An 18,954-nucleotide genomic window follows, 5' to 3' on the forward strand; every position below is an offset into this window, starting at 1 on the left:
CTCCCCATATTTGCGTGGGTTTCCTCCAGGTGCTCAGGTTTCCCCCTCAAGTCCAAAGACATGTGCTATAGGTGAATTGGGTAAGCTAAATTGTACATCGTGTATGTGTATGAATGAGTGCAGATGGATGCTTCGCAGTGATGGGTTGCAGCTGGAAGGGAATCCGCTGCGTAAAACATACTGTATGCTGGATAAGTTAGCAGTTTATTCTGCTGTGGCGACACCAGAATAGTAAAGTGACTAAGCCGAAAATAAAATGAATGTATATTATATTATATTATATTATATTATATTATATTATATTATATTATATTATATTATATTATATTTAGTGCTGAGCAAAAATTGATCGCCATTAATCGCATCCAAAATGAAAGTTTGATTAAACATGATATACTTGTCTGTATTGTTAAAAAAAAAAAAAAAAAAAAAAAATATATATATATATATATATATATATATATATATATATATATATATATATATATATATATATATTATATCAAAACACAGTTTTATTTTATTTTAGATGAATTATTAGCTCCCCTTTGAATTTATTTATTTATTTTTATATTTCCAAAATAGTTTACCAGAACAAGGACATTTTCACAGTTTGACTGATAACATTTGTTCTTCTGGAGAAAGTCTTATTTGTTTTATCTTGGCTAGAATAAAAGCAGTTTTTAATTTTTTAAACACCATTTTAAGGTCAAAATTATTAGCCCCTTTAAGCTATTTTTTTTTCAATAGTCTACAGAACAAACCATCGTTATACAATAACTTGCCTAATTACCCTACCCTGCCTAGTTAACCTAATTAAGCCATTAAATGTCACTTTAAGCTGTATAAAAGTGTCTTGAAAAATATCTAGTCAAATATTATTTACTGTCATCATGGCAAAGATAAAATAAATCAGTTATTAGAAATGAGTTATTAAAACTATTATGTTTAGAAATAAGTAAAAAAAAAATCTCAGTATAACAGAAATTGGGGAAAAACAGGGGGGTAATAATTCTGACTTTAACTGTAAACACATAATATGTATAACATTTGAATACAATAACATAATGCAGCCTTCACCATAAAAAATGACTAATTTCAATACTTAAAAACTGTAAAAATGCTTTTTGTTGACATTACTATATATATATATATATATATATATATATATATATATATATATATATATATATATATATATATATATATATATATTTTTTTTTTTTTTTTTTTTTTTTTTTTTTAAATAGGCCTAAATAAATGTATGATGTGTAGATTTGTATGCTTCAAAATACTGGTGTATAATGCTATAAATTAATGAAATATGTTAGAATAAAATATATATAAATTTACAGTTTCTACCATATTTTTAACAGTAAAAGTTCTGGCAACCACAGCTGCTGTTATTTCATCGTAAATTAGACACATTTATATATATATATATATATATATATTACTTGAAAATTATTTTGAATACAAAAATGGAAATCCTTTTGATCACATGCTGTAAATTGAGCCTTTGTTGTAATAACTTTCTAAAATATGTGAAAATAAATAAATAAATGCAACAATTATTTAATTTTATATTTTAACATAATTTTAATATTATTTAATTTTTAAAATTATATGAAACAAAAGACTTAAAACATATTTTAAAAATGTTTATTTAAACATTTTAACATTGTAACAACTAAAATAAAATATTTAGAATAGTTAAATGTAATATTTGTAGTGTTGTTACAGCAGTGTAGTGTTATTATAATATAATATAATATAATATAATATAATATAGTATAATATAATATAATATAATATAGTATAATATAATATAATATAATATAATATAATATAATATAATATAATATAATATAACATAATATAATATAATATAATTATATTATTCTCCTATAGAACTCGTATATGAAACTGTGTTTTTTTTTCTCAGACAACAGGGTAAGTCCATTGCTCCCACCTTCTCTCCAGTTGCATGATAGTGCACTTTAGGCATTGTCCCGAAGGAAGGTCTGTATTTGAACATGGCTGGAGTTGAAGGATTGGTGGGTTTGCTGGACAGCGAGCTCTCTAGATAATGTGGAACAAATGGGAAAAAAAATGAATGACTCAACAATGCAGCAATATGATGCAACACCAGAGGGCAGCAGAAGCACAGTTAAGAAAAAGACATCTCGCTACAAACACACAGCGAAAAATCAAGCAGAATTATTCGTGCATTGGGAAGTTGGCTGATTAATCCATTTTATTATTGTAATGAGCTTTTTAAATGACAATAAACATAATATTAACAAAAGCTCACGAGCCAAAATATATGTTTGAATACATATAGATATACTAAATACACAGACAAGGGTGTGTTCACACGTGTAATTCTATTTCATTTATTTATTTATTAACTGTGGTTTGTTTGGTTCTTACTTTGTCTTTTTTGGGGACTAAACCTACATATAAACAGAAGAATTAAGTCTTTTATTAAACGGATAGTACACCCAAAAATGAAAACTGAACAGTTTACTCTGACCAGGTTAATAAAACCAAACCTGGTATGCATGAACACACCCTTAGTCATGGATCTGTCCTGATGCCCTTAAGATTTAATGTGTAGTAAATCAGCACATTTTTGAATAAAGGGATAGTTTATCTTAAAATTAAAATTGCCATCATTAATCTTCCTTTAGTTCAAACATGTTTGAGTTTCTTTCTTCTTTAAAACACAAAGAAAGATATTTAGAAGAAAGCTGGAAACCTGTAACCATTCACTGAACAGTTCAAATGCAAAATGTCTTCTAAACGGAGCATTTTTCCTCAGACTCCTTTGTGTAGGTTTATTAACATTATTTTTATTGCAAATAATAGGTTATTTTCATTGCTTTTAAAAAACTGACAATAAAAATAGGATGCTAATAAAAATGCACAGTTTAGGAGAAAACTTACTTGGAGGTTTTTCTATATGAACTATTTATTTGTTTTTCCTAATATGGAAGTCAAATGAAAGTTAATAGCTGCAGTGTGCACGCTTAACTCTGAATTAGTCGACTCAGATTTGATTGACCTGACTCAGATCACTGAGATTTAGGGTGCTTTCACACTTGGTTCATTTGCCTGGACCGTACCCAAGTTCGATTGTCTCCCCCTGCCACCTCCTCGGTTGGTCTGTGTTCACACTGTCTTTTTTTCTTCTGAACCCTGGTACGATTGCGTCATCGAGCTGCTGTTTTGTTTACGGCCGTTGCTAGGTGACGGTCACGAAAGCAAGCGCAGAAATGGAAAGACGTCCACACATCGTGGTCATTCTGCTTTTACTGAAGCTTTTGGACATACAGAAAGCGACTCGCGTCCATCTACCGCAAAAATGTTATAAACATTCAGAACATCACAGTGTCTGCAGGAGCTGTTTTTGGAGGAGACAAGCAGACATCACTGTGTATACTGTGTTTGCTCTGGCTCAGTCCCGCGCATGTCACCAAGGTACGAAACTTGAAACCCACAAACACAAACAAACGTTATGAAAACGATAGTTTGTTGTACAGTTGGCGGTTCACTTCACTTCCGTGATTTGGTACGATTGCATTCACATCAGAAGTTCACATGAACCATACCCCAGACCACCTCTTTCAGGCGGACTCGGGTACGGTTCATGGTTGAGCACCCGAGTTCAGAAGACATGTTCACACTAGCTAAACGTACCGTACTATGACGTCAAACGAACCCGGGTGTGGACCAAAAGTGCTTATGTGAAAGCACCCTTAATCTCTCTGTAAATCAACTCAGAGTTCAAGTTTAAACTTAAAGTTGGTTGAACCTCCGGAAATGAAACAGGCCCCAGTTTATTCTGACCAGGTTAATAAAACCAAATCTGGAAGGCATGAAGACACCCTTTGTCATGTATCAGTCCTGACTGCCTTAAGATTTAATGTGTAGTAAAGCAGCCTTTTATTATTATTAAAGGGATAGTTCGTCCTAAAATTTAAATTGTCATCGTTAATCTTCTTTAGTTCAAACCTATAACCATTCACTTCCACAGTATTTGAATAGTTCAGATGCCATCTGGGAATTTCTTCTAAAATGAGCATTTTTCTCAGGCTCCTGTGTAGGTTTAGGATTACAACTTTTAAGGCAAATAATAGGTGATTTTTATTGCCTTTAACATGAAATAGCTGAAAATAAACATATGAGGCTAATAAAAATGCACGTTTTAAGAGGAAACTTAAGTTGACACTTGGAGGTTTTTCCATCTGAACTCCAGTCAATGGCTTGGCTCGCAAAATATCGAAACTCCTGGTAGCCCTTTGAACAGGCACTCTGCTTTTGGTAGCCCGAACACAAATTTAAGTAGCCCACATAGAAAATACATGCCTGAAAATGCATATATAATTAAAAACAAAACAACTAATTTATTAAACATAAAAAAAAGATATAATGGCATTTATTATAGGCTATTTGGTTATTTTTTTTAAATCAAAGATTTATTATTTATCTTAGGTTTTTATAATTTTTTTTAAATAATCTGAAACAATGTTTACTTATCTTTTTTTTGTGATTAAACTGATAGAAACACCACGTTATGTTATTTCAGAGGTAGTTGTTTATAGTGTGGCTTTTTATATTGGTTATTATCAAGTGGATTTATAGCTGCCGTATCAGCAGCACAGCACATACATATTTATCCACTTTTTAAGAGAATGTAAAGGTGTTGAAGTATATATTTTCTTCCACTGTGATAGCCTACCGGGCAGGTGGAGATTTTGGTAGCCCGACTGAAAAAACAATAGCCCCGGGATGTCATGCTACCAGATTTTGCGAGCCCTGAATGGTTACAGGTTTTCAAATTTCTTCAAAATATCTCCTATTCTGTTCAATAGAATAAAGAAACGCATAAAGCATGAGAACAACTTACAGGTGAGTACATTTTTTGGTGAGCTATCATAGTGTGACCGGTTGATTTATAGTGCTACTTACCTTCACTGGAGGTCAGCTGACTCTTGATCTGGTTGTAGCGATCGGCTTTGGGTGGCAGAGGTGGCTGTGCATCAATGCTTTTATCATCCATGCCATTCAGACTGGTCTTGGACTAAAGCACAAGATTAAAAAAAAAAAGACTGATTCTGGGATGCATGAATTAATTACAGACACAACACTTTTTATAACTGTTCCTATAAAAAAAATAGAGAAACTGTGTATTTCGATTAGGGCTGTCGATTGAATGTGCACACTATGTGATTTTAAAGGATTAAAGGCAAATTTTAAGGAATTAAAGGCCCACTGTAATTTATACCACTAGAGGGTGCATATTTACAACAATCAAAGGCTTATATTGATGACTACATGACTAAGTGGGGAATCATGGGAGTTGTGGTCTTCATTACATCCTATGGGACTCCAGCAGAAAATCATGTTTATGGATGAGCTGGAGTATTTAAAACTTTTCATCATGTTAGTATGAAGGCTGAGCGCAGTCGAAGAGAAACAAAAATGATGAAGCAATTGCTGATAAGAGACGAGTGTGACCCGCTATGAAAGCAGCAAAGCTTTTATTATGACACAGTTCACCACTTCCAGTTCATATAGTTGTGATCAGGTGGTGAAAAAGCAGTGCTGTATTATCATACTAAATACATTTTAGGTTTCTGTTGTAACGCTGCTCTGTGCAGCTTGATTAAATGCATAACATGTTAAAGCATCATTGATGCTTGCCTATTTTATATAAAACCAAATTAGAAATCGAGGGAGTGTGATGTCATCAGCGTGTTCACTAGGCAAGACAATGCAAGACGTGTGCTTACACGCACTCTGGCATGCATCACAGCGTATGCTGAGATCTGAGCTCTAGGCAGTCAGCAGGTGCATTAAGCACAATTGCCCAGGTGAGAGCAGCGCACATCAGACAGTTCATCAAGGACCTACCGCTGGATCTCATCTCACTATAGTCTTGGCTATATCTAACGACTCTTTGATCTGTTAAATCTACTACTTGCTTTCAGGTAACGTGTTTTAACTGAGCGCAAAGATAAGTTAATGTATTATATATGTAAATTATGCCATTATTGTTTATTAAAACTGGGTTTCAGCAAAAGAGAGGGTATGTTTTATATTTTTCAATGAAAATGAAAGGAGGCAGCAATGTTATAGGCTCCGTTTTGTTATAAATATGCATACAGTGATGATGACAGTCATATAAATATGTAGCTACATGATGTCTTAACATTTGTAGTGTCTGTTAAGTTAATATCAAAATGAAAATAGGCAGTTCCTTCAATCAGGTTTTCATTTTATTGTTTAGATAGTGAAACAATGTAGCCAGTGTGATGTGAATGATGTTATAAAGTACACTGTTCCCTTTGAAAATTTACCCGACGTGTCCTCGGGAGTCTGTTTTCCATATCAAACTTGCAAAGTCTGAACTTACAAGGAAAGGATGCAAGACTGAACTTTACTTGATATTGAAAATAAGCCCCAATCAGGTAGTTAATAAGCCCCTGCAGCCACGCCTCCGTTTTCAGATGTCTCCGTTTTCCCCCATTCACACTGACACAGAGCAGCAGCAGAGTTTATAACAAAAATGGCCTCTTCAGCATTTCCAAAACACTCTGTTTTCGGGGCTTGAAATTTGCAGGGTAGATAGAAGGCATAACCATAGTATAAGTTATGTGTTTTAAAACTAAAACATATTAGTGTAAACCGGGCCTTAGTTACTGCTTTGACGTGACAACTGAAACAATATCGGACTCCAGAATCACACAAGGTTTCTTGACCTTGATTTTTTAGTTTGACCCCTAGAGCCAAGGTTTGCATTCACCTTAAGAACCTCATCTCTGTTGTCAAATGCGAGGACTTCAGTTTTGTCTTTGTTTAACTGAAGAAAGTTGGCACATCCAGCTGTTATTTTTAGCACTTGTAATTGCATATTTTTTTATTTTAAAACAAAAACAGTGCAAATGCAGATAAAACCTTCTAATCCTAAAAAGTCATTTTCCGCTTGAAATTATAAGGCTCTATCTGGCAGATCATTATTTGAAGCTTTACTTTTCAACAAATACAATCACAAAAGTATAAATAGATGTTGTAAAAATATGGTGATGCTTGAGAAAGTTACATTTTTGCTTTTAATAACATTTAATTAATGTTTTAGGATGCATATTTGTTCTTGTTCAAATTTAGCACACAAGGCTTTGATAAATAATTTATCCAGTGCAGCTGTTAATTTTATGGAATTAATATGGTCATATTTATTGAATTTTATGCTTTATATTAATTATTGATTTATGTTTATTGCATTTTATGCTTTATATGAATATTTAAATTATATTTATCGATTTTTATGCCCCATTAATTAAATTAAGTTTTTGCCCTTCAATGCTTAATATTTAAAGAAAACAGCAAATGTGCAAATGTGTTTAATAAACACTGAAAAATGTTTCACTGACCATATATACACAAACAAAAATATATTTTACATTTAATATATTACTTTTTTAACAACTTTTTCTTTTTCAACAATGTAAAATGTAACATTTCATCTTCATGTCAAAAAATGCTTCTAAATTATTACATTGACGCACGTCTTTTCACGTTTTCAGGTTTCGTCTCAATTTTGTGTAGCGCAGCATTATTTAATCAATGATTTTATTTTTATTTCTTTCTGGTCTTTCCTGCTGTCAATGGAGCGGTCTGGCAAAATGACACAGAAAGAACCTTTTAGAGCCAAACTAGAGTTCGACTTTTTAGATAAAACCTTTTTAGTTTTTTTAAATAAAAAGTTTTAAAATGTAAACAACTTATTAAATGACATCTTGTTTACATTATGTGATGTTTTTTTTTTATAAGAATATGTGAATAACTCAATTTTGACAAAAAATGTCAGATAGAACCTTATATTTCTATGCTGAATCAAAATGCTTATTTCTAAAGCAACCTTTTAAATCATTTAACATAATATTGAATTTAGGAGTCATTTCTAAGTCAAATGAAACACTGGAATATATTTAATGCATGTCTACATTGTGAAAAATGTATTCGGCTGACATCCCTAATTGTAATTGTTCCAGTTATCACTGAAATCTATATAAATGGCATCATGAATCGATGCTGTAGCATTAGTACTTGCAATAACAGTGGTGATTAAACACCATTGAAATTCCAGGATGTGGGCAGACAGAATTAAAAGCTTTCGTGGACTTACTTTGCTTCGTAGGATGTTACTATGGATACCATTATCGCTGACTTTTACACTGATGTGTCTGTTAGAGAGGTCTGGCCTGAGGAACGGCGGCGTCACAGTGACAGGAATCTTCTTCCTGGGATCAGCGATATACCTGTAGAGCAAAGACAAAACAGCTGATGTCAAGCGTCTGGGAAAAAAATAAACAACTCCCTTCTGAAACATCACAGATTGTATACATATATTTTTTTAAGAAAAGCAAATGTGCTCATGGGTCAGATAACAAGCTTCATTCACAACAAAAATACAAACTACTAGTATCCACACCAATTAATAAAAAAAAATCAAATAAAGTAAAATAAAAAATAAAATTATTGTACACACCATTTATACTACATTTATACAAATATTTTCTCAATTAATTTTTTTATTGTATATTATTAACTACTTGTATCCATACTGATGAATAAAATAAAATAAAAATATTATACACACACAATTTATACCATATATTCACATGAACTAATATCTCAATTTGTTTTTTAAGCTTATGCATTTGTCTTGATAACAAAAATACAATTACTCTGCTTCTCTGAATTGATTTATACTGACCTGTTGAATTGGTATGCAGTATCTAAGCAAGTAAAAGCAACAGTAATTAAATGACCTAAAAATTAAAAGTAATCCCTTACTTAACTTTTTCAGTGGAAACGTAATTTAATTACAGTAACTAATTTCACCCAACACTGGTTAGAGGGTTGGTTTGGTAACTGTATGATGTAGGCCCACAAGGAATCTGCACGCGCAGAATTCTGCAGACTTTCCACAGATCTTCAGCAGATTTCCGCAGATTTTTAGCCCATCATTAATTCTGTTTATTTACTCGAGTAAATGTGTGTTAATCTATATTTATTCAGTTGAAAATGTTCATCTGATTGATGTACAATGCAGTTTGTACAGTAATATTTTCTGTCTTTTAGTAGAGATATTATGAGAGACTTGCTTTATTTACCAAATAAAGTGAATCTAATTGTATTTGCACAAACATTAAATAAAAGTTAAAAAGATATTATTTATTTATTTATTTTAGTTTAAATGCTCCCAAAATAATTCAGCAGATGTCCGCAGATTTTTACAAAAGTTCTCCGCAGAAATAGCAAAAAACATCTGCAGATTCCGTCTATATATATATATATATATATATATATATATATATATATATATATATATATATATATATATATATATATATATATATATATGTATATATATATATATGTATATATATATATTTATATATATATATATACATATATATATATATATATATATATATATATATACATATATATGTGTGTGTGTATATATATATATATGTATATGTATATATATATATATATATATATATATATATATATATATATACACACACACACACACACACACACACACACACATATATATATATATATATATATATATATATATATATATATATATATATATATATATATATATATATATATATATACATATATATATATATATATATATATATATATACATATATATACATATACATATATATATATATATATATATATATATATATATATATATATATATATATATATATATATATATATATATATATATATATACATATATATACATATATATACACACACATCCCAAATGATGTTTTACATCAAATCAGCATGTCTGAAAATATTTTTTCTTCAGGAGAAAGTCTTATTTGTTTAATTTTAGCTAGAACAAGAGAAAGAGAACTAGCTAACTCAAATATTTGTATTTTTCTCTCTCTATCATTTGTTTTTTATTTATTTAATTGAAGGAATAATTTTAAAAGTTCACTGGAAAAAGTAGTACAATATAGCCATCTCCTTTAGCTCTGCTTTGACCTCTTCTATTGTTTTTCAAGATGCCTTCACAAGTCTTTAACAAGCCATTACCCTCAGCTCTGATCTGTGTTTAAAGGCCAATCACTTTCTCCCTGCCTATTGTTTCAGAACCCGATTCAAATCTTCAGTGCCGTTCGCTTTTCCTGCTCCGAGTGTCATAATAAAGGCATGAAAACAGGACACAATCCACCTTCCTATGGACCTCCATTCTTCTGAACCCCCTCTAGACTGTCTACTATAATAAACAAGCTCCTTTTCACCTCTGTTTGTCTGTCATATTTATTACAGTAACTAACAATGGCTTCAAGTGCACTTTAAAGCATCAAAATAGTTTTATTTTACAGTATACTGCCACACTGCCCTTCCTCTAGTTGTCGCAAGCGCTGCAAAAATATTTAAAATAAACATCACCTCAAGAATATTGATTGTACGCTAGGCTAAACATAAAGGTTCAAAAGTTTTCTTTTTTTTGAGAATTTAACAGATTTGTGTGTGTTGAGCATCAGTTAAGACAATGTTAGCACCTGTCAGCTTTAATTGTGGGAAAACATGCATCATTTTGAGCTTTTGTTTGTTAATTTCATCTTCCGGGTTTAAAATCCTTTTTCGGGCCGCATCAAAATCGGTGATGTAGCGTTAATCTGCTAGCGGAATGATAACACGTCGGTTTCTCATTACTATTCATAATGGAGTTTTCTTATCCTATGAGCAGACCTTGCTTTTTAATTATACATGAGAGGACATGCTTTCTGAAGGCAAAGCAGACCTGCCAAGCTGGGAGACCCAATGACTAGGTCGAGACATGGGTAGTATGTGTTTGTTTCCATGATCCACAGGGTTTGTTGCATGTATTGCTCTGTGATGCTGTCAGGGCCGATACAGCAAAGCTGTTGGTTTGCAGCTAACATATTGTCGGGAGAGTGGTACGAGAATTGGTGAAATTTGTCTTTTTACAGTTGAGTTTGTTACCATTCAGACACAACGCCTTTATCCGTTCTGCTTTGTTCGCCACGTGTTTAAATTCCTCCATATTACCAGCAGGGTTAATGGCTGACATAGATAAGGCAAAAGACCTGCTGCACTGCTATCCACTGTGTCTGGGATTGAGGAGCAGAGAAGTCCTCCTCATTTGCTTTGTTTATATAAACATGATTATGTTTATGTTGATATAACAATTTGTGAGTATGTGTATATGAAATTACGAATGACAATTGTAGCAGGGCATTAAATTTCTGTTTATTTCTTTGCGTTTTTACCTTGTAAACTATAAAATCATGGGTCTCCTCACAGTTTGTCTCATTTTGTGAGCTGACTGACAACAGTTGTTCGCTCCACTCTTTTTCCTCTTCTCTGCCGGCCACTCCCACTCCTCCCTCTGCCCGCAAAGCTCCACGCCCATCTCAAAGCATTTTTTGAAAAAGTTCTGTGGTAGACTTGAAGTGTAACAGGGGCGGTTTCATGTCCCCTTTAAGGCTAATTGAATTATATTTGATTTCATTGTTTGTGTTAATGAAAATGTATAACTGAAGGGGTAAGTTCAAACTAAAATTTAAATTTCATCTTATTTATTTATCAGCACCGCGGTGGTGCACTGGGTGGCGTGATCGCCTCACAGCAAGAAGGTTGCTGGTTCGAGCCTCGGTGTGGTCAGTTGACATTTTATTGTGGAGTTTGCATGTTCTCTCGCTGTTCGTGTGGGTTTCCTCCGGGTGCTCCGGTTTCCCCCACAAGTCCAAAGACATGTGTGGAACTGGGCAAGCTAAATTGTCCATGCTGTATGTGTGTGAATGAGTGTGTATGGATCTTTCCCAGTGATGGGTTGCAGCTGAAAGAGCATCCACTGTGTAAAACATATGCTGGATAAGTTGGCGGTTCATTCCGCTGTGTATTTATCGTCAGAACACAAACTAGAATATTTTAAGGTCTGAGAAATTTTACGCAAAACTCAGATGGCCCAAAACATTTATAAAAAAATTAATAAATAAAATGTCCTGTTTGTGTTTTCTGATCAGTGATTATATGCCTAAATTTAATCTGGTTATTGTATAAAGTGATGACTCATATGTCTCATCAGAAAACCAGCATTGAACCACTTAGTTAATATGATTTTTTTTAATCTGTTCATGAGCGTTTTGAGGCATCAGAATTTTGGGTGAGTAGACTTTTAATTGGGGGACAGAATGCTTTTTTGGATTTAGGGTAGTAAATTATCACAGAATTTTATTTTTGGGGTGAATTTTTTTTTAACCCTTTAAATTCGTCTCATACACTAAAAAGTTAGTCATTGCAATAACAAGGTAAGTGGTTACAAACAACTTATATGGACTGATTTTAAACATAAATTAAATGTAGTAATGTTCAACTTAATTTGTTAGTTTAAATTCATTCATTGCTTAAAACCATTTTCACACAAGTGAAGCATTTAAGTTTTTTTAAATGGTTTTTCAAACTATAGTTCATGCAAAAATTTAAATTTAGTCACCATTTACCAACATTATTCACTGAGTTTTCTTTCCACTGTTGAACACAAAAGAAGACATTTTGAAGAAGGTTGGCAACGGGTAGCCATTGACTTCAATAGTATTTTGTTCCTACTATTAAAATCAATAGCTACCAGTTAACCAACATTCTTCCAAATATTTTCCTTTGTGTTCAACAGTATAGATCAAACACATAAACATTTGGAACAACTTTGAGAATGAGTAAATGCTGAAAACATTTTCTTTTTTGGGTGAGCTGTCCTATTCGACAGGTCTTTTACAGAATGTGCCAAAGCATAACGTTCACCGAATCCTGTCTGCATTGCTAATGGAAAATAACACATCCTGATGTAAATTCATTAAAAGTGAAACTAAACACCCAACCGTCTGTTTCAGTATGACTCAGTGCAAAGCAGCTGTCAAGAGCAAAGCAACCAGATGTTAGGAGCCAAGAAAACACATCGTGGCCAGCATTACAACTCACTTTCACACACTTCTGGCACAGGTCTAAGCTCATTCGAATTCTCAAACACAAAAATGGTTAAGTCAATTATTTACTGTATATCTTTTGTTGTAGTGTGTCAGTAGGAAATATTAGTTTACATTTCCAAACCTTTTAGTTTGCACAGGGACTCTCTGAGCAGCCAGTGCTCCACACAGAAATCTGATCTCACACCAGCATTAAGAAAAAGAACAAACAGAACTAAATCCAGAACATCACCAATACACTTCAAGAAATCTACCTGCAAAATTACCTAAAAACAGTGTACCTAAGACAAAAGCAGGTTTAAAATCAAAGGATGTTTGGTTACACCAAATATAGATTTTTTTTTAACAGAAGTTTTAATTTATTAATTTTCTTTTCGGCTTTGTCCCTTTATTAATCAGGGGTCGCCACAGCAAAATGACCCACCAACTTATCCAGCATATGTTGGCATTATTTTTTAGTGCCTACATCTTTATACATGCAGTGAGTCGGGTTATAGATTTTGTCGTTTGTTAATTATTCATTCATTTATATTCTTTTCAGGCTTAGTCCCTTTATTAATCTGGGTTTGCTACAGCAGCGGAATGAACCGCCTACTTATCCAGCATAGAATGTCCTTCCGGCTGCAACCCATCACTGGGAAACATCCATACACATTCATTCACACACATACACTACGGACAACTTAGTTTACCCAATTCCCCTATACCACACATGTCTTTGGACTTGAGGGGAAAACTGGAGTACCCGGTTGAAACCCACACGAACACCTAGAGAACATGCAAACTCCACACAGAATTGCCTGCTGACCCAGCCGAGGCTCGAACCAGCGACCTTCTTGCTGTGAGGCAAGATCGCTACCCATTGCGCCCCCGCGTCACCCCTTTCATGCATTGTTTTTAGATAACTTTGCTATGCCATGAATCAGTACTGTATGTGTGTTTAGAGGTTTTAGAGGTCTCTATAACCCTGGACCAGGCCGTATCCTGAGCACATGCTGCGGCGGTCATGGAGGAGTGGAGAGCATAAGACTGAATCCTGAAAGACTCCAGTGACAGAGAAGTCTTCTCATTGGTCCTGTGGGCCAGCCTGTACAGCCGCTGGTGAACTACTCACACCTGCATTTTCTCCACGATGGATGTCCAGCGTTCTCTAGCACCTATACTGCAGCTCTGCACAAGAAGCTTGCCCAAGGGAGAAATGGTTGTGCCCAACTGAGCCTGCTTTCTCTTAAGGTTTTTTTCTTCTCTTTTGTCAATTGGTAAAGTTTGTTCCTCGCCACTGGCTTGCTTGGTTTGGGACTTGTGGAGCTGCACATTGATGGATTTACTCTTCAGTGTTTGGACTTTCAGCAGTAAAAATTAAACCACACTGAACTGAACTTAACTTAAACTCTGAAAACTGGACTGATGCAGTTTCAGTCTACTAGAACTTCTATGTTTAGCTGCTTTTACACAAACTACATTGTAAAAGCGCTATAGAAATAAAGATGAATTGAATTTAATGTGTAGAACATATTCCAGAAGCCAGCTTCTTTTTCTTACCTTGGAGCAAGCGGACTGCATAAGACGTGTTTCACATTTCCACCGCATCCTCGAGTGAATGGATTCACTCCTCCTCTGAACTTTCCTGTCACCTGATAAAAAAGAGAAAGAGATTGTACTCTCAGCAAACCGAGAGAGTCGAAAACAACCGTCCTTGACCCACAGGACCGTAATGTGTGATGAAAATAACAGGCTTTGTAACAGATGTCGTGCCTGAACAACAGAAGGCAATCAAGTGGGAAAGACATCAAGGTGATTCTGAGTGGGTGTGCAAACATGTGACCACCAATATGAGTGTGCTGTTACATAGGCCAGATTAAGATACTAAGTGGTGTGTAATGCGGTTCACCTGTTCGTTCGTGGTCCGTCCTCTGGCTACGAGAACCATGTGAAATCCAGTGAGGCCCATAACGGGTATGAAGAACAGGCCAGTCACACACATTACTACAAGTCTAGACAGCAGCAGAGTCAAGGAGGATATTGTGACTTTGTTTTTCTGTTAGCGTTGTAGGAGAAATCCACAAAGTAATCAAAGTACCAAAGTAAAAAAATCTAATTTTGGTCCAACTTTATATTTAGGGTGCTTTCACACTGGGTTCAATTGCGTAGTCCGAACCAAAGCTTGATTGTCCCCCCTTTCCACCTTTTCGGCTAGTTTGTGTTCACACCGTTTGTGTCATCGAGGTGACAGCCACGAAAGCAAAGGGCCAAAATGGAGACATTCGCGTATCATGGTCATTCTGCTTTTACTGAATCTTTTGCTTTTGTAACCAAACCAAAATACAGAGAGCCACTTGCATCTATCTGCAGCAAAAAAATATTAAAAACGTTTAGAACATCACACAATGTCTGCAGAAGTCATTTTTGGTGGAGACAAGCAGGCATTATCACTGTTTGCACAGGATTACTCCCAAAGGAAGGTGATACACAAACATACACACAGACAAATAAACGTTATGAAAATGAAAGGTTGTTGTACAGTTATCGGTTCATCGTCACCTTAAGACCAGATTGTGGGATGAGTGGCGAAACAAATCCCACAGAGCCTTTATCCTAATTTCGTTATTGCCAAATACTCGTCATAATTTCGAATTTATTTTAATTTAATTTGTTGAGAAAGACTTATTTTTGTTAGTGTGTTGGCCAATTTAAAGGCTAAATGTATGTATCTAGGCCTATTTAGAGTGCTGAGATGTTACGATGTTACAGAGGACCTATTTTATTTCTTTGTTCCAACTTCTAAGTGGCATATAGCCTATGTTTGTTTCAAATAAATAATGTTAAAATGCATTTAAATAACTCAATCGTGAAAAAAAGGTAAAAGAGCTGTGTGCATGTGCACATTTGAATAATGTTGGACCGTAAACAGGTTCGGGCCTTTAAAAAGCTTACAATTAAAATGTACTTGTCGGGCTCAGGCCAAATTCTGTCAGGCTCGGGCCCTATCGGGCCTAACTTTTATGGCCCGATTACAGCTCTACCTCAGACTACCTTTTTCAGGTGGACTATGGTACGGTTCGTGGGTGCGCACCCGAGTCCAGAAGACAGCATTCACAATAGCTAAACGTACCATACTCTAACTTCAAACTAACCTAGGTGTTGACTAAAAGTGCTGATAAAAGCACCCTAAGTGACATATTACTTACAGCTTATTACATACCATCCTTAATTACTATGTACTTACATTTAAATGAAAGCTTTAGTAGCATGGATTGGTATAAAAATTAAGAATGATTACTTGTAATTACATTGGGAACTAATTTCTGTAATTACATGTTGAAATGACACTGTTGACCCATCCCTTACCTTTACCCAACCTTTAACCTAACCATACCCCCAGAACTATCCCTTATTTCCCCCGCCCCACTTCAAGAGCACTAGAAGTGTTGTGGAATACAATATGAACACAATAAGTACATTGTACTTATATTCTGATGCAAGTACATAGTAATTAAGGCCACTTAATATAAGTGGGACCTGCATTTTTAATACACAGCTAAGTGGAGCAGGGTTTTAAGAAAGAGTTTTGACAAAAAAGTGGAGAGAAAAAAAAGGAGAAATGTTGCTTAGGCAACTTTCTGAAAAAAGATGTTTATGTAAGAGAAAATCACTACAAAGTAACAAAATCAAAGCCAATCAGAGCCAATTTAGATTTTTAATGCACAGTTTAATGGAGCAGTAATTTGAACCAAGGAGACTAAACTCTGAGATTAAACTCTTAACAGACAGTGTTAAGTTTTGATTATACTGCACTTTTCGCACCATTTACTTCAAGTCATACGCATGTAAATTAGCCAGACCGGAAATGCATGGCTCTGATTTTTTTCATTTCATGATGTTCTCTTATATTTACACCTTCACTGAAAAAAGTAACAAAATCAAAGCCTATTTAGAATTTTAATGCACATCATTAAAGTGAGCAGGGTTTTTTTGACTAGTGAGATTTAACTCTGGGCATGGCCACATTTTTTGAGTGTTAAGTCGTGGTTACACTGCACTTTTCGCACCATTTACTTTTATTTATATGCATGCAAATATGCCAGAACGGAAATGAATGAGACCATTAGAATATCAAAGCATGAACTCTCTGTACATACAATCAAAATAAGGAGCAATCATTAGTTTTATTAGCAATAATTAGTTTTCCATTAACAATAATAATACCGCAGTCACACTATAGTTTGAGCATGCAAAATTCTATAAGTTGATGATGCGAAAAGGGGCGGAGTAAACCGATGCTTGAAACATCAAAGGTGCATTTTGGGTACACAAAACTTAGATTAAATATTGCAAAATAAAAAGCCATAATAGGAACACTTACACTAAAAATATGAAATAAATGATTTTTAAACAGAGATGAGAAATGCTGCCTAGGCAACTTATTTATTTAATATAAAAATTAAAACTAAGAAATAAATTAAAGCTAATTAACAGAAAAAAACACATGTAAACAATATATTTAAAAAAAAACATGGACATAGGGAAATTGCCTTCAGCTCAAATTAAGCTGAAAGTAAGAAAACAATGCTAGCTAGATAGGAACTGTGTTCCAGAATCTGAATTTTTATATTATGATTAAATAAAATTGTGTTATTTTTAAAAGAAAGAAGTCTCTTTTGCTCATCAAGGCTGCAAATATTTGCTCAAAAAGACATTAAAACTGTAATATTTGAATACTATAAGATAATAGAAAATGTTTAGGTACTCAAAAAAATTCTTGCCATTATCAAATTTCTAAAATTGACAAAGAAAGCATTATAACAAAGCATTATAACATTTTATTTAAGATTCTCTGATGAATAAAAAGTTCATAAATTCATATTGTTATTTCTAACCAATTTAAAGGTGCAGTTTGTAAGTTTGACACTCAGTGGTTGAACCAGGTATTGCACTCCTGGATCAAAAGAAATGCAAGCGCAGGTTGTCAGATTGAGGACAGGGGAGAGTGATTTAAACCATGTTGTAAATAAAAGCAACAGCACACGATAAAAGCAATATTTTCCATATTAAAAGGAGTTCTTTCCTAACCAACACCTCGAATTGATATATTAGAAACGGCTTCTATTTCTCACAGATGAACAACAGCGAACTATGACACTGATCACCTCAGGAAAACCTCATGTGCTTCATTCAGTGTTAAATGCTAACAATGTGAGTTTGAATTCCATTTTACATGATATTTATTGCAATACTAATAAAAGCAGCAGCAGATAGTTAACCTTAGATCTTGAAAATAAAATAAACCGTTTGTAATTGAACTTTAGAACTAAACACTTGAGAGGGATTCAGCATCTACATTTAAAGAGGTTAAAGAGGGTTAATATGCATTAATCAGACTATAAACCTTACAATTTTTTGAGTGAGTGGGTATTCTGTGCTTTTGAATGGCTGTAATAAAAATATCTGTCATGTTGCGCCTGGTGCAAACAGCCAAATTGCTGATCACAGCAAATCTCGTCATGAAGTGTGTTGTTAGGACACAGAATCTGCTCACCTTATGTACGTTTGTAATATTTATATTATTTGCTAATTAATAACCTCATGTGGAACTCTGAATCTGCCTCTCATTTCAGAGTCTGTTACTGTCCACCAGATGTCGTATTTCAGTCACAGACTCATGCTTTCTGAGCCTTTCTGACTGAATGAATTAAATATGCGGTTTTCCATCATAGTAACCCGGGGTGCTGAAATATAATTGGCTAATCTGGCATTGGGCAGGTTAAAATGAACAAAGCAAAGACAGATGTTCAGGCCATAACTCACATTTTCAAAGGAGAATATCTGACTTCAGCATTGTTTTTCAGATAAACAAGTATGTTCAATTGGCATTTTCTTTATCATCTGCCAA

The 18,954-nt window shown here is 33.9% G+C and overlaps 1 protein-coding gene across 6 annotated transcripts in view; it reads right to left on the reverse strand.

Annotated features, from left to right (window-relative positions):
• Positions 1 to 18,954, reverse strand: part of zdhhc8b (zDHHC palmitoyltransferase 8b) — a 135,196-nt gene that overhangs the window by 6,022 nt on the left and 110,220 nt on the right. For 5 of the 6 annotated variants that reach the window (XR_015489980.1, XR_015489979.1, XM_087251382.1 and 2 more), the window contains 5 exon segments: positions 14,956 to 15,058; positions 14,607 to 14,698; positions 8,195 to 8,327; positions 4,975 to 5,086; positions 1,973 to 2,082 (listed from right to left, as the gene is read on the reverse strand). Coding sequence is in view for 4 of the 6 variants with exons in the window: in XM_087251382.1 (XP_087107508.1) it covers positions 1,973 to 2,082; positions 4,975 to 5,086; positions 8,195 to 8,327; positions 14,607 to 14,698; positions 14,956 to 15,058 (550 nt within the window). In the remaining 2 variants the exon portion in view is untranslated. 6 annotated transcript variants of the gene reach the window in all.

Source organism: Danio rerio, chromosome 5, assembly GCF_052040795.2.
Source record: "Danio rerio strain M-AB ecotype USA chromosome 5, GRCz13ab, whole genome shotgun sequence".
In the NCBI taxonomy this organism is placed as follows: domain Eukaryota; kingdom Metazoa; phylum Chordata; class Actinopteri; order Cypriniformes; family Danionidae; genus Danio; species Danio rerio.